Source organism: Girardinichthys multiradiatus, chromosome 3 (assembly GCF_021462225.1).
Source record: "Girardinichthys multiradiatus isolate DD_20200921_A chromosome 3, DD_fGirMul_XY1, whole genome shotgun sequence".
Classification (NCBI taxonomy): domain Eukaryota; kingdom Metazoa; phylum Chordata; class Actinopteri; order Cyprinodontiformes; family Goodeidae; genus Girardinichthys; species Girardinichthys multiradiatus.
In genome coordinates, this window is record NC_061796.1 from 29198747 (window position 1) to 29222131 (window position 23385).

General features: G+C 41.3%; 2 protein-coding genes across 4 annotated transcripts; both read left to right on the plus strand.

The window, feature by feature from the left end:
* The first annotated feature begins 156 nt into the window (after positions 1–156).
* Positions 157–8139, plus strand: clk2b (CDC-like kinase 2b). 3 transcript variants are annotated; one of them, XM_047360240.1, is made up of 12 exons: positions 158–620; positions 710–784; positions 1944–2028; positions 2111–2177; positions 2258–2374; positions 2461–2627; positions 4189–4283; positions 6461–6590; positions 6672–6754; positions 6836–6915; positions 6994–7084; positions 7157–8139. In XM_047360240.1, exons 2-12 carry the CDS (start codon positions 779–781, stop codon positions 7337–7339), a joined length of 1104 nt encoding a protein of 367 aa, XP_047216196.1. In that variant the 5' UTR covers positions 158–620; positions 710–778; the 3' UTR covers positions 7340–8139. The 3 variants fall into 3 exon arrangements, with proteins under 3 accessions (XP_047216195.1, XP_047216196.1, XP_047216194.1); XM_047360239.1 differs by lacking the exon at positions 710–784 and having other exon boundaries at positions 157–620; positions 1947–2028; XM_047360238.1 differs by lacking the exon at positions 710–784.
* Positions 8140–18629: 10490 nt separating this feature from the next.
* LOC124865603 (complexin-3-like) lies at positions 18630–23098 on the plus strand. Its single transcript, XM_047360834.1, has 4 exons — positions 18630–18833; positions 19061–19436; positions 21749–21836; positions 22556–23098. The coding sequence occupies exons 2-4, from the start codon at positions 19210–19212 to the stop codon at positions 22778–22780; spliced, it is 540 nt and encodes a 179-aa protein (XP_047216790.1). The 5' UTR covers positions 18630–18833; positions 19061–19209; the 3' UTR covers positions 22781–23098.
* The last annotated feature ends 287 nt before the right edge of the window (positions 23099–23385 follow it).

The following is a 23385-nucleotide window of genomic DNA, read 5'->3' on the forward strand; positions in this document are numbered from 1 at the left end:
TGTGTTGATTATTAAACATGTTGGAGTGGTCCAGGAGGTGCAGCGATGAGAGCAGACAAGCTGAGCGACACTTGATCTCTCCCTCTTCACACATCTTAATTCTCCTTTGAGGACTTTCTCAGAAGGGGTAGGGGTGACCAACATTTATTATTAGCGTCTGCCTCAGCTCGCCTTCGCTAGTTCTGTCGTCTTATTTCTGTCCGTCACTTTCTGTGTCTGTCTGTGCTTTTGCTTTCTTCTGTTTTTCATGTGTTTGGGTCTCTCTTTACGTTTCTTTACTCTTGCCGTGTCTTTCCTCTGCTTCAGGGTCCTGCTGACTGCAATGGGGGATATTTTTTTACTTTGTCACAGCTCTGGATCCTCTGCTTGTGTTTTTATGCCACTTGTTTAATATTCATGGTGCTATCCTTAGTTATTTTTCTCTCCACAGCTGCTAAAGCTTATCTGCTGCTACTTTATCTGCGCCTCCTCTTCCCCTTAAAGGAACATTCCTCTATCTGCTTCTCTTCCACTTGGACTAGACCTTGCTTCCATTGGACCTGCACCTCTGTGCGATGGGAAACAAGGAACTGTTTTCTCTCTTGAAGGGTTTTCTGGACTGCGTTTGTCTCTGCCTCTCTGTAAGTTTCATGCTTTTAGTTTACTTTTGCATCTGTTGTCTCTACTTCGTTTCCATCGGTTCAGTTTTAACTCATACCATCTACTGCAGATGAAAGTTTGTGTATTTATCAGCAAACTACTCAGCCTTCGAATCCGGTTTTCCAGATGACAAGTAATCATGTGGGTCAGTGTGACTTTTGGGTGTGGGTTTTTTGGCATGTTTCCAGCACTGAGTATCTCCATTACTTACAAGCTTAGTTTCTGATATTAATACCAGCCGAGGATCGAAATAGAGCCTGGCCTCATCCAACGAGACCAGAACTCTATCTTTGGCCTCTTTTAGAGGCAGCTAACATTTCTGGGATCAGATATGCATGAACTGACAGTTTGGGTTTTGAGAAGTCTGTGGGACTTTTTTGTAGACGTAGGACAAAAAGTGAGGAACTTATTATTCCTTTGCCGGAACAACTGGAAATGAAGTTCATTTCCCCTTAAAGGGTGCCACATTTGTAAGGAAATTGCATTTGTAGGATTTGCAACAAAGTTGAGCATGTGAGTTGCACTCATCAAAACTTGCCAAATAACTTCTGCCAGATTCAAACAGCTGGAAAAACAAGCGTGGTCATCATTTGAATATTGGAAAAGGAAATATTATATGGCAAAACAATTTACATATTAATATTCAGGTTCTTTGGATTTGGATATAGGTGATTTCAATGCTAAAAAAGATTTAAAACCAAAGAACAATAAATCTGACATTGGGACAACAATTTAATACAGTTTAACTTACCTAGTGAACAAGAAGACCAACGAGAGGCTTTTAAGATAATCTTATAAATATCCCAAAGATGTGATTGTTTCATACATAACGAAACAGTTTTTTATTTAGTTATACAAAAATTCTTCAAGTATCTAAATGTTGCTCAATGGGCTTCACGCAAGCATCACGTCAGTCAAATAAAAAATGTAAAATGAGTGTTATAGCCATAATGAACATTGCAAACGTTGTTCAGAAATCTAATGTTGTCAACAATAATTGACAAGATCGCAAAGTACTGCTTTGAAAAGTTAAAATCCACCAAAAACTGCACAAATAACAGACTAATTTCTACTTGCAAATTAAAATCTCAGTAAGAGGGTGAACTGACTTGCAGTTAAAATATTCCAGTGCTCTACAAACAGCAGTGAAGGTTTTAATAACCAAACATAAGAAAGACCATGCAATATACCTTGTTCTCCATGCTTATGCCGATGACCTTCACTCTTTTAGCCCCTGAGGTCGGATTGCTCTATTTAGTTGGATCATGGTGAAAAGCAGGACGATTTCTTGACTTTGTTTACAGCAGAGAAACGATGAGGCTGATGCTGAAAATGAGCAGGACTCTAAAAATGGCCACTATGGAAGTGGGGACATCCTGGGGGACAGATGTAGGTACCAGAACATCCGACAGAGCAAATTGCAGCTGTGATCCAACAATCCAGCTTTATCTGATCTCAAACTGTTTTACAGATGAGATCCTCGACACTCTGGGAGAGGGGACTTTTGGGAAAGTGATGCAGTGTTTAGACCACAGCAGGTAACTCTTTTGACCTAAAGTTGACTTGAGTCAACGTGGAAGATGTTTCGGATATTATAAAGCAATTTGTTCAAACACAGAGGAGGAAGACCAATAGCTCTGAAGATCATTAAAAACTTGGAGAAATACAGAGAAGCAGCCAAGCTGGAAATAAATGTGCTGGAGAAGATTCGGGAGAAAGATCCTGAGAACAAGCAGTGAGTTGAAAATGTGTCTCGATGTTCACTTAATGTTATAATTGAATGTATTTCATGTTGCTTCTTTGTGTTTCTGTCCCTTCCAGTAACTGTGTGCAGATGCTCGACTGGTTTAACTTCTACGGCCATGTGTGCATCTCCTTTGAGCTGATGTCCCTCAGCACCTTCGACTTTTTGAAATCAAACAACTTCCTGCCTTATCCCATCAACCAGATCCGGCACATGGCGAGCCAGATCTGCCACGCTGTCAGCTGTGAGTGCAAGACAATTCCCAATATATGAGATTTTGTGGAGTAGTTATAAGCAGTCAGTCTCTTACCTGATATAGATAGCAGTTGAAACAATCTCAGGCTTGGAGAAATAATATTTATAGTTACAGATGCAGCTGAAAAATGCATGTTTTCCAATTAGTGAACAGAACATACTAGGTGAAAATAGGTCACAATGACAGCAATGCTCTTCGTTGTTGCTCATTGAAAAGACTTAAGATGTTTTCAGTGTCAGTGAGCTGCTCAAAAGAACAAGAGGAAGCACAGAGAAGTAGGAGGCGGTTTCAAAGGAAACTGTTTTCTATGACACATCAAGACATGTCTGGGGTTCGTTTAGAGCGAGAGAAAGCAACACTTTCATTAAATAACATGAAGGCCGAATGTATTAAAGTCAAGCTGCGTGCTTCACTCCTGTGTAAGTTGTAGATTAAACAAACGCCTTGAAGGAGAAAATAAAGAAAACACTCAAACCCAAAACTTGGATGTTTTGGTGTTTATTTCCGGAGAGAAAAAAGTAAAGTCCTTGCAAGCAGAGGCGTTCGATTGATGAAAGAGTCTGACCAAAAGTTTCACAGGAGTCGTCTATAAACAGGGCGGCATCCTGGTTTTCTTGTCTGGTAAGAGCTGAGACTTTCTGTGGACTTCCTGCAACCTTAGAATAGGGTCATTAATGGTTATCATGGAGTTAATATTATTATTATGATACGATCTTCTCTTGTTCATTTACCCTGGATGATCTGTGTTAAGTAAAGATGAGATTGACAGGATATTCCAACAGGTTGTCTCTGACTATAAAATCAGCCAGACTTGAGGACTCTGGATTGTTTAAATTAGAACACATGAATGAGTTTTCTGTTTAATTACAATTGTTAGTCCAAGGTACTGAAACTGCCACACTTCCTATTCACTGATACATTATACAGAGTATGTTAAATAAGGATGAGTCTTTGAACAAGTACATGAACACAGGAGGTTTGCCTTGGACAATGTTATGTAATTGATGCTAAAACACTGACTGGACAGTGGTTCAACATTAAGTAGTTTGCACAGAAGGGATTTGGAAAGCAAACCAACAGCCCAGATAGGGAAACTATTAGCTGCAGTCTACGTATATCATTTTGCATTTGGTAAGTGGTAGAATAAGCCAGCTTGTTATGACTAAATGACTTGTACTTTTTACAAATCAAACAAGTCATGGATGCACATTTTCTTTTTAGATGTGAGTGATCGATATGATATTTGTAACTGCTCAAACTCCCCATAAAGGTCCTGTAATACCAGTTTAATCAAGATAAATCTACATTTGTCTTATTTATTGAGTAGGCTCTGCAGCATTGTATTCTAATAAATAAAAAGCATCAGAAATTATTATTATTAACAGTGCTGTCTGTTCTTATTGATAAACTTGGCACAAACTTATTGCACATTTCATTTTTCTCTACTATTAAGGCAAACATTTTACCTTACTTAAAGAAATCACCAGAGGGTGGCGCTGGATCCTGACATATCTAATGATCTTCTTTCCTGGCTGGCTCCTATCCACAGTTCTCCATGACAACAAGCTGACTCACACCGACCTGAAGCCTGAGAACATCCTCTTTGTCAACTCTGACTACTCCCTCGTATACAATGCTGAGAAGGTAACAGTGGGCATGCAGCCCTTAAAAAGGCAGGATGGTGAATAAACAGGGTTTATCTGTGGCAGAACAACCTGAGAGATTCCTTTGTGTCTGCCCATTTAGATGAAAATTAATCCCAGCAGAACCACAAGCCACCCACAGGTAGTCTCTTTTTAGCTGCAGGTTTATCTGCCAAGACTCAGCTTTATTTGTTGACCCCAGAACATATGGCACTGGAGGAAATATATGGTAGAAGAAATATATAGATGAAAATAGAGATCCTGTTAAATCCTTGAAATGAAAGTGTTTAAAATTCAGTTTACATCAGCAAACAGTGGCTATTAAATTGAAAAAAAGCAACAAGTTTAATCAATTCAATTAATGCAATTAAATTTGTCATCCAATGTAAGCATCTATGGACTTATTTTATGGGCTTGCTGGTGTTTCCTAGAGTTCCTGGTACATTTAGGGAGTGTTACAAGCATAATCATCTGTTTATATCCGTTCTCTGCAGACATTAACAAGCGTTTTTGAGCTCACGAAATTATCTGCAGAAATATTCAAAACAGATTTTGTACCCTCCAAACCTAAAATAAAAGAATCTTTTATATCTCCAGATTTACAACATTACCAGATCACTTAATTTCACCAGTTATTACTTGATTCAGGACTGTTCGCTCATAGTACAGCTCTGATTCCTTTCCTATAGCATTTCACTAAGTTACAAAGGGAACTTTGACCAGCAATCTTTCTAGATTATACAGTTTTCGATCCTTGAGATGCTGATGGAAAAATTTTAATTTTTTTGTCTGAAAAACCATTTATGGTTTGATTTTGTCATTTGTTTTTGATCCTTACCCTTCTTAAAGATCCAAAGATTACCCATTTCACCTTTGCTGGCAGAATCTACCAGATTACTACTTAAAATCTGTTATTTCCAAAAACGTCATGATGTCTTGCTCTCTTACAAGGTTCCTGGAGCCTTTGGAAGAGAAACTGGCCCAACAAGCTTGGCAGATCCTCCTCCATGCCTAACAGTATGTGGGAGGTTCTTTCACATTCATCCTTTATTTTATGCCAAACCCACCTGAATTGTCTCAGTTTCATTTTTTGAAAGCACACAATTCCAGTTAGTTCAATTCAAAAATACTTTATTAATCCCAAAGGGAAATTAAATGTTGTTATAGCTCATATTATGAAGGTTTCCTCAAAGAGCCGTTGTAGATGCTGATGGCTGTGGTCAGGAAGGATCTCCTGTAGCGCTCCGTCTTACAGCAGATCTGAAGAATCCTCTGACTGAAGACACTCTGTTGTTGTAGGACAGTCTGATGAAGAGGATGCTCAGGGTTCATCCATAATGTGCTTCATTTTATGAAGAATCCGTCTTTCCACAATGATCTCCAGAGGTTTCTGAGGAGTCCCCAGAACAGAGCCAGCCTTTTTTATCAGCTTGTTGAGCTTTTTTAAGTCCCTGGCTCTGATGCTGCTTCCCCAGCAGATAATGGTAGAAGAGATCACACTTTCCACAACAGACTTATAGAAGATCTGCAGCATCTTGCTGCAAACACCAAAGGACCTAAGCTTCCTCAAGAAGTACAGTCTGCTCTGTCCCTTCTTGTAGATGGCTTCACAGTTGCATCTCCACTCTAGTCTGTTGTCCAGGTGAACACCGAGGTATTTATACTCCTCCACCACCTCCACTTCTTCTCCCATGATAGAAATAGTTTTTGACTTATTCCTGTTTCTCTTAAAATCTACAATCATCTCCTTTGTTTTAGTCACGTTCAAAATGAGATGATTGTTTCCACACCATGCCACAAAGCGGTCCACCACCTTCCTGTACTCATCTGATAAAGCTTCATTACTATGGTAACCCTAAGATGCCAGTCTTTGATGAAGTCCTTTAAACTTTGGAGTTAAGCAGATGCCTTTCTGAGGCCATCGCACAGAGACCAACAGGAAAACCAACTGTGAATGCACACCTAATTTAGGGACTAATTAACCTGTTAGGATAACCCAGAGAGAACCGATGCATTCAGGGAGAACAGGCAAACTTCATGCAGAAAGGCCCCGGTCAGGATTTGAACCAAGGATCTTCTTTCTACAGCTAAAGCTGTGCCACCATGCAGCCCCGGCTGAAAACAACAATTTGTGCATCTCAAACATTTAGCACACGTTTCTGTCTGTCTTCCAAGTAGAAGCGTTATGAAAGGAGGGTAAGAGACACGACGGTGCGGCTGATTGACTTTGGCAGCGCCACCTTCGACCACGAACACCACTCTGTCGTCGTCTCCACTCGTCACTACCGAGCCCCTGAGGTCATACTGGGTAGGAGATGTGGCTTTGATCTGGACTCTAACTGGTAAAAGTGACGTTTGGATGATAATGAAACTCTGCTGTCTCCCACAGACTTGGGTTGGAGTCACCAGTGTGATGTTTGGAGCATCGGCTGCATCCTGTTTGAGTACTATGAAGGTTTCACGCTCTTCCAGGTCAGCTGGATGTAAATCTTAAACTCTGGTCAGACTTATTGTTTTAATGATGGGATTTCGCTTTACCCCTTTTAACCACAGACTCATGACAATAGGGAACATCTGGCAATGATGGAGAAAATCCAGGGACCAATTCCTCAAAGAATGATTCAGTGGAGCAGGTTTTAACCTCTTGAACCTTGATGCTTTACAACCCAGTCTGAAACATCTGGCTGAATATTATTTATTCTTCTCCTCAGGAAGTGCAGGTATTTCCACCAAGGCCATCTAGACTGGAACGAATGCTCCAAGGCTGGACGTTCTGTTAAATCCAAGTACAAACCATTAAAGGTGAGCTGAGGGGGTTTAACTCAATTTCTCCCTTTAAACAACAACTTTCTATATTATTTCCTGGATTTCCAGAACTACTTGTTGTCACACGGGAAAGAACACCACCAGTTTTTTGATCTCCTGGAGAGGATGCTGGAGTACGACCCCTTGAAGCGGATCTCTCTCCCCGCTGCTCTGAACCACCCCTTCTTCCTGCTGCCCATTCAGGCTGGAAGGACTCAGGCCTGGAGGAACAGCTGGGATAAAAGCAAATGACCCTGAAGAGCTCTGTGATGCTACATGGACCATATGGATGTGTTCGCAGGTTTACAATAAATCGTCCTTAATGCTGTATACATATTGGAAGAGAGTAACTGACAGGAGGCTCACAGATTAGGCAGGGGGTTCATTTATTTGCAAATGAAGAGGTGAATGTTGTGCTGAGGAGCCTTTAAATTAGAGTGAGTCTGAGGTGGATTGCATCGACTGAACACTGAAGGTTTGAAACTGGTAAATATCTTAACAAAGTCTTCCAAAGAACTGAAGTCCTCGTTTTAATTTCAAATAAATGCTGTGAAGGAGATTGTTAGCCTAAAGGATTCACTAAATGCCTTTGCTGACGCTGTTCTTGTTTTATTTTGGTGTATTTGTTCCACGTTGCATTATAAAAATGATTAAAAAAATATTATTAAGAACAGTTATTCTGTCATTCAGGTAAAATTCAGTGTCGAACATTACAAAAAAGAACAGATATGGGCATAACTGCTGAGAGAAATGCAGCTATTTAACCAAAGACAATTGGTTAAAAAGAATTTTGCTTTCATGCACATAAACTGAGTTAAACCAGGGGAAAATTGGTGCAGTTTTTGCAGACTGACAGCTCATGTGTCAAAAGAAATATAGTATAAACTGGATTAAAATAATTACATTTTAAAGCATATGTTTAAGAAACTGTAAAACCTTAAATGTTATGTTTACATTCTGTCACCTGACAATAATAACTTCTGTGTTTTTATAATAAATTTTGTATGAACTGATATCTTTGCTCAAATAATAAATTAAGTATTTTTGTTTGATTGGAGTCTCCTGGCTCATTGATGAATCCAGTCCAGTTTAGTCCAATCCAATCCACTTCATTTCAGTTTAGTTTTGCGTAGTTCAGTCCAGCCTAGTTTAGTACAGTTATTCATCCACCCCTGGCCTGTCAGTCCAGTTCTGTCCTGTCCACTCAGTTCAGATGAATCCAGTCCAGTCCAGTTCACGCCTGTCCTCTCCTGTTCTGTTCTGCCCTGTCCGGTCCGGTCCAGTGAGTCAATCAGTACCGTCCAGTTCAGTTAGTCAGGTTATGTCAAGTCTATTTCTGACTGTCCAGTCCAGTCTAATGTAGTTGGGGAATATTATGATGTAAATTATGATACCTTCAGGTCCGTCAATCACTGTCCCTGTTTAGCCCAGATACATTTGATGGAAACTGGGCTATTTCAGCCATCAGAGAGGCTGAATGTTAGGCTCGGTTGATCAAGTTAGTCCACCTGAGCAACTTTAAAGAGTTTTCAACAACATTCAGAAATCAAGAAAAATCTTCTTGTGGGACAGCTTTTCACCTTCCGCTATCGGTAGAAGGCGACTGATTCTTTCCCATGTCCTAAACCGCCTGTTGCATGGCTGTGTGAAACACACCTCTCATGTAAAGGCTACTGACTCACAGCCCTTCCAGCAGCAGGTTGATTGAGTGCAGCTCGGCACATTGCATGCTCACAAGGCTGAACAGAAGCGTATGGCTGCCAGCTTCCCTCTACAGCCTTGGCAGACAGAAAGAGAACTAAACTAAAAAGAGTTTGAGGAAATAAATGACGCGTGCCTTCATAATTGTGTTCTTTGGTAAGCAAAGCCTGATTTTAGAAAGTTCATGGGCATGAACTGTTCAACAGAGGAGACAATTTTTTCCCTTAAAGTTGAATTTTCAGAATATAAACCTTATTAAAGGTTTTAAATTTTAAGCATGCAGTTCATGTCCCAGTGAATTTGTTTTAGAAAATCAGGCCTAAAAAATATCCTCAACCAAAGTTTTAAAAATCTGAATGCTTCCTCTTAAAACCTAGAAAAATGTCAACGTTTTAAACCACCCCACATATTATTGTAACCTCATAAATAGGTCCTGCAACGGTTCATCAGGCTTTCTTATAACCTTTCAGTTTGTGTTTTTTTTAGGCAGGGGGAGTTGACTGTTTTTTTGTTTCCACTGCAAATCGTGGTGTGGACAATTGGAGCTTAAAATGCTAAAAAAAAGGATCAATAGTGAACCAAAAATCTTCCCTTTTCCCTTTACTAAAAAACGAAAAACATGTTTGGTTAGAAGTGTGTGATCACAAGTATGACTCGTGTAAGGATTATGATTATTGATTCATCAAGAATTATAATTTAAAATCAGAATTTGAAAAAAATGTATTTCTTAACCAAAAATAATTACTTACGGATAGAAATCAGAGATGTCCTCTGGTGTTGTGATTATGGGCTCAAAGCTCTTTAATAATTACAAATTATTAACCAAAACCACATACTGTCACTGTTTATTCAACCGCTTCACCGAAGGTGGGGGATCTTCAACCTTGTTTTGACAGATAAATCACTCTTGCACGAAATAAACACAAACGCTTCTCTTAATTATATATATGAAGATTTATTGAAGGCAAATAATACTGATATACCCTTATTCTGGTCCAAAAACCTTCACCAAACTAACAAGCACTATTTTACACAAAGGGGATAAAAATGACTACCTAACAATGATAATGAAAGAAAAATATATATATATGCGCATTTAGTGTCTATGAAGATCAAATCAGTAGTTTTATGGACAAAATGTGTGATTTGGGTTAAATGGAAAGAAGTCCTCCTGTCGTGTTGATGTCTCGATTGCAGCGATCAGCTGATAAAACGGTGGGGCCACGCCCCTTTAGCCACTATCAGCTGAACGCCCCAAATCTTGACAAAGAGTCATAAACTCTGAGGCGGGAACTCAGAGGATAAACTCCAGTAATAAAACTGGAACAAAGAATGGTCGGGCGAGGCCCAGACCGCAGTTGCTTTGAATGAAAACTTTTAAAAGTCCAACTTCTAACTCCTGGCTGATTTGAGATCAGCCGGACAAAACCTTAACTATGATTCAGCAGCGCTTGCACAGCAAATCAAAACACAGCTCAGCATAACCAAATTCAATCAATATTGCATGCAACAAGTTAATACCTTAGATTAACTACTGGTGATTCTAAATCACCTTAACTGCCTCCTCCTGCCCAGACCTCTAAATGCACCTATCGGTTTAATATAAAAAGAACGAGATTACTTTGACGTTGATTTCTTCTCTCCACCGGTTGAGGATCAGGTCTAAAGAAAAATGAGGGGGGGAGGGAACCACGCGATCAAATCAAGAAAATAAAACGGTAATTTCTCATCCGTCCACGAGGGGAAAAGATGAAGAACCGTTAGTCGACTGCATTACACAAGGAGGAAAACTCATCTCCTTGGACATAGAACCTCTGTAGGTTTTCACCTGCGCCGGGTGTCGGCGTGATCTTCGATCGGTAAATAAATCTGATCTTCTCCTATCAGACAGATTTTTGGCTTTCAAGCTCTTCCGGGAATGGCCTTGTGGAGCAAAAGTTCGCCTGCGAACTTTTGTCTCTCCAGATATGCGCCTCCATTGTGCTGTCCTGTGAGACAGGCGGGAAATGGCAACGAAACTCTGCATCTCAACCGGTTTATACTCCCAGTGATGTCAGAGCTGCGACGTCTGTTGAGCTGCGTGTGTCAAAATGTGCAACCAAAATGGATGGCCCCAACATCCCACCTAGGTTCGAAGGGTGTGATTAATCGCAGTCTTTGAAGCTACTGGGTCCATCCATCATAGGAGCTGAGACTCAATGATCCATGATCCATGAAGAAGCAAAAGAAATAAAGAAAAAATAAATAAATAAATACTGTCCCTGTGTTCCTCTTGGCAGGAACGGGAGTTCACAGTTCAGTTTGTTTCTCAAAGGCCTATGACTGGGCAGGACAAGGTTAGCCTGGGCAGGACTAAACTGTGACTAACTCATACCTGTCTATGTCACTCAATGAAAAAAATACAAAAACAATACATTCACATCATCATCACATTCTTTTGGTCATCAGCTTTGGTAACCCTGAGACAAAGTGAAACAACAATAAAAAGAAAGAAGGAAAAACAAGATAGCCAGATAATGGGGTCATAGCTTAGTCGTCCAATTCCAGTCAGGCACGGGAATCAGCCTGTGGCATTGGCAAAGGTAGCGCTATGAACCATGGGTCAATAAATGTGAAGGAGTCAATCCTGGCTTGTAACCAACTATGCAGTGTGTTATCTTAACAGAATCCAATAAACAAACAAGTTTTTTCAAATGATGATGGGATTTAACATAACTCCTGTTTCTGAGACATTTTAGATTGGAAAAAGGAGAGGAAAGGAAAGTAATATAATAATAATGGAACTGCACTACTTAGGTGTGTTTGAGGAGGTTGCAAGGTGTCTGCTGTGGTGGACTTTAGGATTTTCTCTACTAAATCCAACAGAATTTGGCAAATAGGTATCCATGCCTCAGTGAGACCGCCTACAGATGAACCAACTTCTCTTAATAAGACTGCATGAAATCTCTGGCAGTATGTGTCCATTAAATCATTCTTAATCACTTCTGTGAGGGTCTGCAGTGCATGCTGAGGGTTAATGGAAAAATAGAGTGCAACTTGCAGTTTAACACTGTGTATACCTGACAGGTAGTTATATTTTTAACAGTTCCTGTTGAAGAAAGTTGTTAGTGGTTAGTGCATGTTAGTGTGAGTTTATGAAACATGCACCTATTTAAACTGGTCCTACGCACTGGTCTCTCCTTTCCCGGACATGGAGACAAGCTCTGTTCTTGGGGAGGAGAGTTCGATGTAGAACTTCATCTGGTTCAGCAAAAGAGCAGCAGCTGGGATGACAGTGTCATTTGGTGCTGACTTAATGAAGCTGCATGTCACAGTTAGGAGGAATTTGTTATCTCCTGCTAATTTTGGAGCTGGTTCGACCCAGTTGGTCTGAAGGTGGAACCAAAGTAATGTAACCCCCTTCGCTGAAGCGGACGTTGACCAATTGGCAGGGATGGCTGAAACTGGCAGCAGGTTAAGCATCCTTGGATGTAAACCTGAGTGTCGTGAGATGTTGGAGGCCAGTACGCCATCTGTTGGAGGGTGTGGAGTGTGGCTTTGCAGCTCCTATGGCACAGGAGAGTAATGGACGTAGGCTAATGTGACCCCCTTTGGTCGGTTGGAACCATGCTGAAAGCTTGGGAGAGCTGTTTTATGCCAATCTGCACACTGGAGGTGCACACTCTGGCTGTCTTAAGGAGAGGGTGGAGCCCGTCTGCTAAGAGGAGTGTGTGGCTGTGTTGTGCCTCAGTTAAAAGGGGATCTTCTTGGCACACGCAGTCATACAGCTCTCTACCAGTTGATAATTTCTCTAGCCAGAAAGCTAGAAGCACTTCTGGTATGAACATGGTTTCCAGGTGTACATCTTCCACCACTTTGGGGTTGTGAGGTTTCACACCTGGGTTCTTTAAAGAGTAAAGAAATTATGCATAACTGCATCTGGGAGGAGTTTTCTGGGTGGCTGGGTACAGCTGTGTCCCAGAGGTGCCCATGTCTGGCACCAACGAGGGCCTGAGAGGTTCTCTGGGCTCCTCTAAGCTGGCAACCTGGTTTGTTGCCAAGAATGGTTTGCTGTGTGCACCCGGTGGTGTTTGCACCTCCGTCTGGACCCAGATTTGGTCCTGGTGGCAGTCAATGAGTGGGGCCAGCCTGTCCAGCAGGTCCTGGCCACCAAGGAAAAGCTCTGTGTTCAATGTGCACATATAGATGGGGTGCACCAGAGTCATGTCTTTGAGTGTGATGTCCATCTCCACCCAGCTGGTGATGCTTACATCACAAGCTTCAGCCTGAAATAGTTTAATGAGGGAGAGCATGGCTCTACTCACCTCCTCGAACAAGACTGAGCCCATCAGGTTGATATCTGATCCTGTTTTAAAATGGAAACTCAGTTCGACATGTCCTCCTATCCTATAAAAGAAAAAAATATATATGCGCATTTAGTGTCTATGAAGATTAAACCAGCAGTTTATGGACAAAATGTGTGATTTGGGTTAAATGGAAAGAAATCCTCCTGTCGTGCTGTTGTCTCGATTGCAGCGATCAGCTGATAAAATGGTGGGGCCACGCCCCTTTAGCCACTATCAGCTGATCGCCCCAAATCTTGGCAAAGAGTAATAAACTCTGAGGCGGGAACTCAGTGGAAAATCTCCAGCAATAAAACTGGAACAAAGAGTGGTAGGACGAGACCGCAGTTGCTTTGAATGAAAAACTTTTAAAAGTCCAACTTCTAACTCCTGGCTGATTTGAGATCAGCCAGACAAAACATTAACCACGCACAATTCAGCAGCGCTTGCACAGCAAATCAAAACACAGCTCAGCATAACCAAATTCAATCAATATTGCATGCAACAAGTTAATACCTTAGATTAACTACTGGTGATTCTAAATCACCTTAACTGCCTCATCCTGCCCAGACCTCTAAATGCACCAATCCGGTTTAATATAAAAAGAACGAGATTACTTTGACGTTGATTTCTTCTCTCCACCGGTTGAGGATCAGGTCTGAAGAAAAATGAGGGCGGGGGGGAACCACGCGTCCGTGATCAAATCAAGAAATAAAAACGGTAATTTCTCATCCGTCCTGGAGGGTAAAAGATGAACCGTTAGTCGACTGCATTACACAAGGAGGAAAACTCATCTCCTTGGACATAGAACCTCTGTGGGTTTCCACCTGCGCCGGGTGTCGGCGTGGTCTTCGATTGGTAAATAAATTGGTTTATGCTCCCAATGACGTCAGAGCTGCGACGTCTGTTGAGCTGCGCATGTCAAAATGTGCGACCAAAATGGATGGCCCCAACACTCAGGTAGATGTAAAAGTCTTCAAATAGTTGCAATAGGGAGACTCAACTCCCTTTTGATAAAAAAAAAAAAATCCCCTATTTATTATTAAACCTATATTAAGAGAGAGAGGTGGGGCAAAAAGGAAAAAGAGAGAGAAGGAGAAAGATATAGAGGAGAGAACGAAGGATGAAGACGATACACGATACCGTAGAAGACTGCTTCTACACCTGCTGAGACACATATACTGTATAACAACAGCAATGTACAGATGAATGCAAGATGAATTTTGTGGCAAATGCGGCTCAATATAGAACATCTGTCTATCTGTTAACACCTGAATCCAAACACCTGTGGATATATGTGTGAGTGTGCTTGTGTATTTAAGGTATCTCCATAAAAATATGCAATAGCGAGTGTAAGGAGCCACAGACCTGCCCCCCTGGACCCGAGACAGACACGGAGAAGATCTTAGCCACAGATATCCAAAGGCCCCATAGCACAGGAACCCCGGAAAGACCAACGCTGGGACAACCACAGCGCACACAGTCACACATTCCCACCGTCATGCGTACACACAAAAACACTCACACCCACGCACCCAACATAAAGACACACAACAATGGATGTCGTACACTCACTCACACTCCCCATACATACTCTACACTCCCAGGTTCAGGTACTGATACCCCAGAGGGGATGCAGGCAGACCGCCCGAGCACTAGTCCACAACACCGGCACCACTTGAACCCGAACAACCCTGGTGATTTTTCATACCGGACATGAACACAGCATTGCTCACACAAGAGCGTAACAATGTCAGTAGCCGCTGCTACAGTCAACAAAGCATGGCTGATATAAAGCACTTGAAAGTATGGCTCCACTTTTCAAAATGCGATGCAGATTACGCTCGCTGCAATATTTGTGAGGCCAGCGGTGGAAATACTTCTAATCTGAGGAAGCACCTGATTCAGCACATGATTAGAAGAGTGGACAATTTTCGTCTGCCTCAGATGTACAGCTACATCTCCAGCATTCAGCACCGTCAGCATGCCTGCATCTGTTAGCGACGCATCGTCTGCAGCCAGCAACATGGGAGAAGAAATGTTTGAAACAACTGAGATGTTACAATACAAACAGCTAGATGATGTTTTGATATATGTTAAAGTTTATATACTGAGAAATAAATAAGTTAAACTGAACATTTTTGAGATATTATTATTAAACAACATTTATTACCACATAAACACACACAAAGGACCGAAAACTGGTACCGCTGAGTACCGGTATCGAATCCCAGGTACGGGGTATTGGTACTGTATCAGTTCAAATGTGATAGGTACCCCTCACGAGTCCCGAAGGAGTTATTTTAACATGCATGTCTGTGTGTCAATGCGGGCCCAGAAACACTTAAAGGATTCTGCACTTGATCAGAATCAACCACGTGACGCACACTTTAACATGCATGAGGATCTATGCAGTCAGTAACAAGAAAAGATTAATGACACAGAAGAGTGTTTCGTCAGTGAAACCTGATCTTAATTAATGACATAATTTAAAGCAGGAAAACTAGATTCCTCTTTTCTTTTTTTTTCTTTTTTTTTTGTTTTCAACACATGCTGCTAACATGACTATTTCATCTTCTATTTACTCTCCTTCTTAAACTGGTCCCAGATCCATTTCTGCACATGCGCGCGTAGGGACGTGGCTCGAATGCTGATCCTGTTAAAGTATTAGCCTCACCTGGCAGAAATCGGGGGAAATCTCAGCAGTGAAAGGGAAAGGAATATGATAGTTGAAGTGAGTTCACATGCTGCCAGCCAACTGGGGCGCTGGAGTAGTCCTGAAGAGCAGAAAATATTCTACGGGGGCGCATTTAAGGACATAAAACAAAAAAAAAAAGCAGCTAACTGAGAGCTAAATGGCTGCAGAGCTTGTCAAGCATAAATATAAAGATTATTTGCACACAGTCTGATATAACAGAGTGTAATAAACTGCTAATATGTGAGAACCCAAATAACAATAGACCACCGTTTCATTGTATTAAATCAAGATACACGAAACGATATTATAACTTATGAAAATTCCTGCTTTTATGAGTTTGAATGAAAAATGAAAGCAGTGTTTTCTGTTTTTGTTTTTTTTATATTTAGAAAATGTTAGCAATCACATGTAAAACTAAAAAGTTGTGTTTACTCTCTTAAACCCAATTTGTGTCTTACAGGTGCAAACATAGAAAGTGTCATAAATTAGTGGAAAAATTAGGCTGTAAAGAAGAGAAGCTTTAGACACCCTCCTTTATTGGAGTTGTGTGTTTTTAGAACAGCTAATGAACACAATAAAGTGTCCTGTTTCAGAAACTTTCCTCTCTCAAGGATGAGTAATTGTGTCTTTGCTGTGACTTTCTGTTCACATCTGAATCTAATTTAAAACCTTTCTGATTACTTTAAAGGCTCTCAAGAGACCGACCTCATCTTACTGGACGGGCTTTGTTTAATGGCGTTCAGCTTTTACTTCTGGAAACCAATCACATCTTCCTGTCATATTAAAAAACTCAAAGTCCTCCAGTGGAAAATAAGCACTTAATCTGCTCAGCTTTTGGACCAAAACATTTTAGTTATAAATATATTCACAATATATCACCTGCAGTTGTTAATGGAAATAATCCATTTAGTCTCCCACCGATTTTCATTGCAAATTTATTGCTTTCAAATATTTTTTTTTCCTTTTCATTTGATAATTTATTCTTGTCCTTATATGGGCTACAGAAATAAAGTCTTACTCTCTTACCTTGGCCACTGTTAGAAATCTTTTAGGAGCTGTTAAGATCTTACTATAATTGTAACACAAAGATACTAAGGCAACTGAATAACTGCAAGTTTTCTCATGATAACATAAGAAATACAAAATGCTCGGCATTGATAAGGGCAATGATTAAGCTGCCTTAAAATCATGTTTTAGAAGCCTAAAGGTTAATCACAACTTCTGCATTGCATTTGTAGCGAAGGTTTCCTTAGACATGACTCAGGCAGACATAAACACCTTACAATTTTGCAGGGCTAAATAAGATTTATTTCTGTAATTATTGTTTCATTTATTATAAAGGAGAAACTTGGAAATTAATGTCTTAAGCAGCAGGCCTGATATAGACTCCCCGGTCACTTTATTAGGTACACCTAGTACCAGGTTGGACCCCCTTTGCCTTCAGAACTGCCTTAATCCTTCGTGGCATAGATTCAACAAGGTACTGGAAACATTCCTCAGAGAGTTTGGTCCATATTGACATGATAGCATCACACAGATGCTGCAGATTTGTCGGCTCCACATCCATGTTGCGAATCTCCGGCTCCACCACATCCCAAAGGTGCTCTATAGGATTGAGATCTGGTGACTGTGGAGGCCATTTGAGTCCAGTGAACTCATTGTCATGTTCAAGAAACCAGTCTGAGATGATTCGTGCTTTATGACATGGCGCGTTATCCTGCTGGAAGTAACCATCAGAAGATGAGTACACTGTGGTCATAAAGGGATGGACATGGTCAGCAACAACACTCAGGTAGGCTGTGGCATTGACACGATGCTCAATTGGTACTAAGGGGTCCAAAGTGTGCCAAGAAAATATCCCCCACACCATTACACCACCACCGCCAGCCTGAACTGTTGATACAAGGCAGGATGGATCCATGCTTTCATGTTGTTGACGGCAAATTCTGACCCTACCATCCGAATGTTGCAGCAGAAATGGAGACTCATCAGACCAGGCAACGTTTTTCCAATCTTCTATTGTCCAATTTTGGTGAGCCTGTGCGAACTGTAGCCTCAGTTTCCTGTTCTTAGCTGACAGGAGTGGCACCCGGTGTGGTCTTCTTCTGCTGTAGCCTGTCCACCTCAAGGTTTGACGTGTTGTGCGTTCAGAGATGCTCTTCTGCATGCCTTGGTTGTAACGAGTGGTTATTTGAGTTTCTGTTGCCTTTCTATCAGCTCGAACTAGACTGGCCATTCTCGTCTGACCTATGGCATCAACAAGGCATTTGCGCCCACAGAATTGCCGCTCAATGGATATTTTCTCTTTTTCGGACCATTCTCTGTAAACCCTAGAGATGGTAGTGCGTGAAAATCCCAGTAGATCAGCAGTTTCTGAAATACTCAGACCAGCCCGTCTGGCACCAACAACCATGCCACGTTCAAAGTCACTTAAATCACCTTTCTTCCCCATTCTGATGCTCGGTTTGAACTGCAGCAGATCGTCTTGACCATGTCTACATGCCTAAATGCACTGAGTTGCTGGCTGATGTGTGTGTGTGTGTGTGTGTGTGTGTGTGTGTGTGTGTGTGTGTGTGTGTGTGTGTGACTGTGTATTGTATCATTTTAATATCCAGACCAAATCTAATATCCAGGAGTATGGAAGTCTTAGGTCTGAAGCCAGGCCAGTAATGCTCGCCTGGGTCATTTGACATGACATCAGCTACTGCTTCTAAATCCTCCTCACAGACACGTGAGTCATTGGGTACATTCCATGCCACAGCTAAAGAGATTCTCTTCGTTAAGTCCTCTAATCTGGACTGAAGATCTGGGGGTGGCGAGGTGTGGAGCGAGTCTCCATGAAGTAATGAGGGCAGCAGGGAAGGAGTTTATATTCTCCAGTGAGGACAAAGCCTCACACGCACAGCATCTCCTCTGGAGCCCTCTGTCCATATCAGTTCATTTTTAACAGGGTTGTCTTCAGGTAGTGGTTGCGGGGGCAATCAGGAGAGGTGAAACAGCTATCCAACTATGCCCATTTGCAGAGGTAAGAAATCTGTAGTTAATGTTGTATGGTGTATGGATAAGCAAACAACCATCCTCTGGAATAACAGTGGTGTAACATTTGTCACTTTTTGTCTTGGCGTATGCTTTAGCATCTTCCCAGACATCTTGCTGATGATAAACACTTAATTTGTGTATGTAAGCAGAACATGGGAGGCCTAAACCTGAGTGTCTGAGCCTTGTCCAACTTCTTGCCCTTGTCATTGGTAGGTCTCAGGCTGAGTTATTGCTGAGAGACATGAGACTGACAGACTGATACAGCATGAGTGAAGGAGAAAGCCATTACACTTCCACGCGTCAACTTATGAGGAAATAGGGGCGAGGTTGTTCCCTCTCCGCCAGCCAAACTGCCGGTCGTCATGGAGTCTGTGGTGAGAGTGAAAAAGTCACTGAGATCGCCCATCAGGAAACTGACCAGTTGTGTGAAAGCGGCGGAGGAGAAAAGGTTGTGTGCGAGACGCAGAGGGAAGAAGGGCAGGGGCCACAGAGGGTGCAACATACTGAGGAAGACCCCTCCACTACAGGCCTCGAATCTCAAAGACCCCTCAATCATACGCTCGTACCAGGCTGACCTGGACAAAGAGAGGCAAGTGGATGAAGTTTATCGTGTAGAAACAGGCAAAGAAGCAAAGCCTTGGAAAAGTATTGATACCTTTGAAATTAGGCTCATCATTATAACCATAAACCTTAACTATTTTACTGGGATTTTATGTCATAAACAAAGACAAAGTGGTGCATAACTTTTTAATAGGAAATCTGAAAACTGTAGTGTGCATTTGCATTCAGACTGCTTTACTCTGATGCCCCGAAGTTACCTAATCAGTAAACAGAGTCCAGCTGTGTGTACATTATCCTCGGTGTAAATCCAGCTGTTCTGTGAAGGCCTCAGAGGTTTGTTAGCGAACATTACTAAACAAAGAGAATCATGAAGACCAAGAAACACAGTAGACAAGTCAAGGAGAAAATTCAGGAGAAGTTTACAGTAGGATTAGGTTTTAAGATAATATTCCAAGCTTTGAACACCTCACTGCGTGCTGCTCAGATAATCACCTGAAAATGGAAACACTGAAACAACTGCAAACCTACCAAGACATGGATGTCCATCCAAACTGTGTAGGCTCCAACGACACCAGAGGTACTTAGAAACAATTGTATTAGCAGACCACCTTTATTGACGTCCACCTAAATTGACAGGCCAGACAGAGAGAGAAACAGCCAGAGAAGCAACCAAGATAGCATGGTAACTTTGGAGGAGCAGCAGAGATCCAGAATTCAGGTGGAGAATCTGTTGACAGGACAGCTATTAGTCATGCACTCCATAAATCTGACCTCTATGGAAGTGTGGCAAGAACAACAGTACTATTTGAGAGAAAGCCAAGTGTTGTTGCAGCTTTCTGCAAACTATGTTGGGAACACATCCACTTATGGAAAAAGGTGCTCTTGTAGGGTGAGACCAAAACTGAACTATTTGACCTATGCAAAATGCTATTTGTGGAGGGAAACTGACCTTGCATAGTACTGTGGACATGCTGTTTATAGGCAAAAACAGGGAAGTTAGTCAGAGTTGATGGGAAGATGGGTGGAGCTAAATAAAGAGAAAACATGGAAGAAAAGCTCTTAGAGGCTGCAAAAGACTTAAGACAAGGCAGAGTTTTGCCTTTCAGCTGGAAGAGACCCTGAACAAAAATGATTTAGATCAAAGATTTTTATGTTTTAGAATGGACCAATCAAAGTCCAGGCCGAAAACCAAATCAGAATATGTGGCAAATATTTAAAACTATGCTTTACAGATGCTCTACATCCAGTTTGACTGTTATTTTGCAAAGGAAAATGGGTATATGTTTTAGTCTGTAGAAGTGCAATGCTGGTAGAGACATATCAGGCTTGCAGCTGTAATGAACACAGAAGTTGTTCTACATGGTGCTGACTCTGTAATTTTCTGTAAATAAAATAAATAAATGTCACTGGTCCTGTTCATAACTTTTATGGACAGGATTTCTAGATGCAGCCAAGGGCCGGAAGGTGTCTGGTTTGGGGACCAGTGGATTTCGTCTCTTCTTTTTGCAGATGACGTGGTCCTGCTGGCCCCCTCTAGCCAAGACCTACAGCATACGCTGGGGCGGTTGGCAGCCGAGTGTGAAGTGGCTGGTATGAAGATCAGCCTACAAGCGCCTGAAATTAGCTTCCTCCGTAGGGTGGCCAGGCACTCCCTTAGAGACAGGATGAGGAGCTCGGCAATCCAGGAGGGGCTCGGAGTAGAGCCGCTGCTCCTCCACATTGAGAGGAGCCAGTTGAAGTGGCTCAGGCATCTATACCGGATGCCTCCTGGACGCCTTCCCCGGGAGGTGTTCCAGGCACGTCCCACCGGGAGGAGGCCCGGGTGACGGCCCAGGACACGCTGGAGGGATTATGTTTCTTGGCTGGCCTGGGAACGCCTTAGGCTCCCCCTGGAGGAGCTGGAGGAGGTGTCTGGGGAGAGGGACGTCTGGGTGTTTCTGCTGAGTCTGCTGCCCCCATGACCCGGATAAAGCAGAAGACGACGAGTACGAGTATTTATTATTTTTCTTTCACTTCACATTATGCACTATTTTGTGCTGGTTTATTAAATAAAATCATGTTGAAACATTAAGGTTTGTGGTTGTAATGTGACAAAATGCAGAATGCCTTTCTAAGGCACCATTTATTCTCTAAGCGTACCTAAGGAGATACCTACAAAAGCATGTACAATATTTAAGTTTTGGGCTCTCCAGAAAATATGAAACATACATTTGTCTCAATAAAAAAAAGAATTGAATTTTGGGAAATGTTTAGGTGAACTGTATCTCATCTGGTGGCCTTCCCTCCAGTTTAACTGAGCTTTGTAGTTAGTTCTGCTTTGTTTGTTTCCTATTTATACAGAAAGCTGCGGGAGGCACTGAACGCTCAAAAGAACGCACAGAGGGCAGCTATGAGAGCTCAGTTCAGGAGAAAATATCGACTTTCTGAGGTGTGTCAGTAAAACAAGACCCATAATTCCTAATAATTCAGCAACAAACTCCATCTCTGGTTTGAGTTGCGCTTTTTGTGTATATTAAAACCAATGTGTGAGGTTCTGCAGTGCAATTTATCCCAATTTCGTTAGCTGAATTAGAGAAAAATCAGAGATAAAATGCTCTGAAAGGAAAAAGTTGTATTTTGGCTAAAATCAAGGTAAAAAGCCAATAGCTGAAAACTTTGCCTACACTAGATGATCAACTGAAGAATGATGCGTCACTCAGCTCCAAGTGTAACGTCCTCAGAATTACCTTAAACTTTTCTCAAAGCGTCTCTTCTCAGAACAAGCATCCATGTCATTTCTCATCTGTAGGTCCATGTCGTTGGGATGATTATTGTGGCCTTCAATAAAGGCGTGAAAATTAAGAATCAGTCTGAAAGCTTGATCAGCTGATGACTGCTGTTTATAGGAGCTGGTGTTAGGGGAACCAAGGGAAAATCCATTTAACACTTAATGAAGCATTTAACTCAGACTATGTGTATTTGGTCACCTCGGTTAAATCTTAAAAAAATATACACTCTCACTCTTAATTGAAAACTTAAAATGTATATTTCTTTCTTGTATTCTTTTATTTATATGCTACTAAATAACATTAAATGTTAAGTTCTTCTTTCAGTCATCTTTTTGTGGCCTTCATCCTTTTCCCTGTTTGTTTTGCCAACACGATTTAGAGCCCTGAGGACACAAACCACCTGAGGTCTGTTGGCGGCAAAGTATCGCTCCCCCCTGAGCTGTCGAAGATGATTCATCCTGAAACCAAAACCAAGGACGACAGCTTCAACCTGCTGAGCGCCTTCCAAGGCCTCAGCATCAACAGGGCAGTGTTGACCAGAGGGAAACCCAGCAGGACGCCCACACCAGCGTCAGCTCATGGAGACTCTTGTAGGGTCATGTAATTAGTGCTGTTTATAAAGACAGAAATAAGTGCTTTCTGATGGTTTAAATTATTGTTTTCTATAAATTTGGAAGCCCAGTTTCATCATACTTGCTGACAAAATGACTGAATGCCATTCAGATATATTTTTGTACTTAAGCTTAATTTATTTATAAGTATTATACTGTAATAATTTGAATATATACATGCGAAATGTCATGATTTCAAAGCATTTAAAAAATTTGTTCTTTTGTACCAAATTGTATGCAGTAAATAGACTATGAAACCAAGCAAAAATAACTATAATGCAAAACCTACAAATAAATGGAAATGAGGGAGACTTTTTTATCTTAGGGACTGCTGTTTGATTATATTTAAATGCAATATAAAATATTAAATATGCAATTCAGTTCAAAAGATCTTATCTCAAGCACTTTACAAGATACACATATCTGATTTATTTATACAGAAACATATATAATCCTTTCAGTCCAATCATACGGACTAATTCAAAATTAATTACATGCTTTCCAAAGAAATCCTTGCTATAATATAGTCAAATTAATGATCAGTCTAAGGAAGAGCATCTGATTGCTTCAAGTAATTGACTTTGCAGCAATCCCTCAT

Excerpts from the sequence above, each read along its gene's own strand:
- clk2b (XM_047360238.1), top strand. The coding sequence starts at position 555 with ATGGGAAACAAGGAACTGTTTTCTCTCTTGAAGGGTTTTCTGGACTGC. Across the intron at positions 2,029-2,110 it reads GGACATCCTGGGGGACAGAT|ATGAGATCCTCGACACTCTG; the intron begins GTAGGTACCAGA and ends ACTGTTTTACAG. Across the intron at positions 7,085-7,156 it reads CCAAGTACAAACCATTAAAG|AACTACTTGTTGTCACACGG; the intron begins GTGAGCTGAGGG and ends CTGGATTTCCAG.
- LOC124865603 (XM_047360834.1), top strand. The coding sequence starts at position 19,210 with ATGGAGTCTGTGGTGAGAGTGAAAAAGTCACTGAGATCGCCCATCAGG. Across the intron at positions 19,437-21,748 it reads GCTGACCTGGACAAAGAGAG|AAAGCTGCGGGAGGCACTGA; the intron begins GCAAGTGGATGA and ends CTATTTATACAG. Across the intron at positions 21,837-22,555 it reads GAAAATATCGACTTTCTGAG|AGCCCTGAGGACACAAACCA; the intron begins GTGTGTCAGTAA and ends AACACGATTTAG.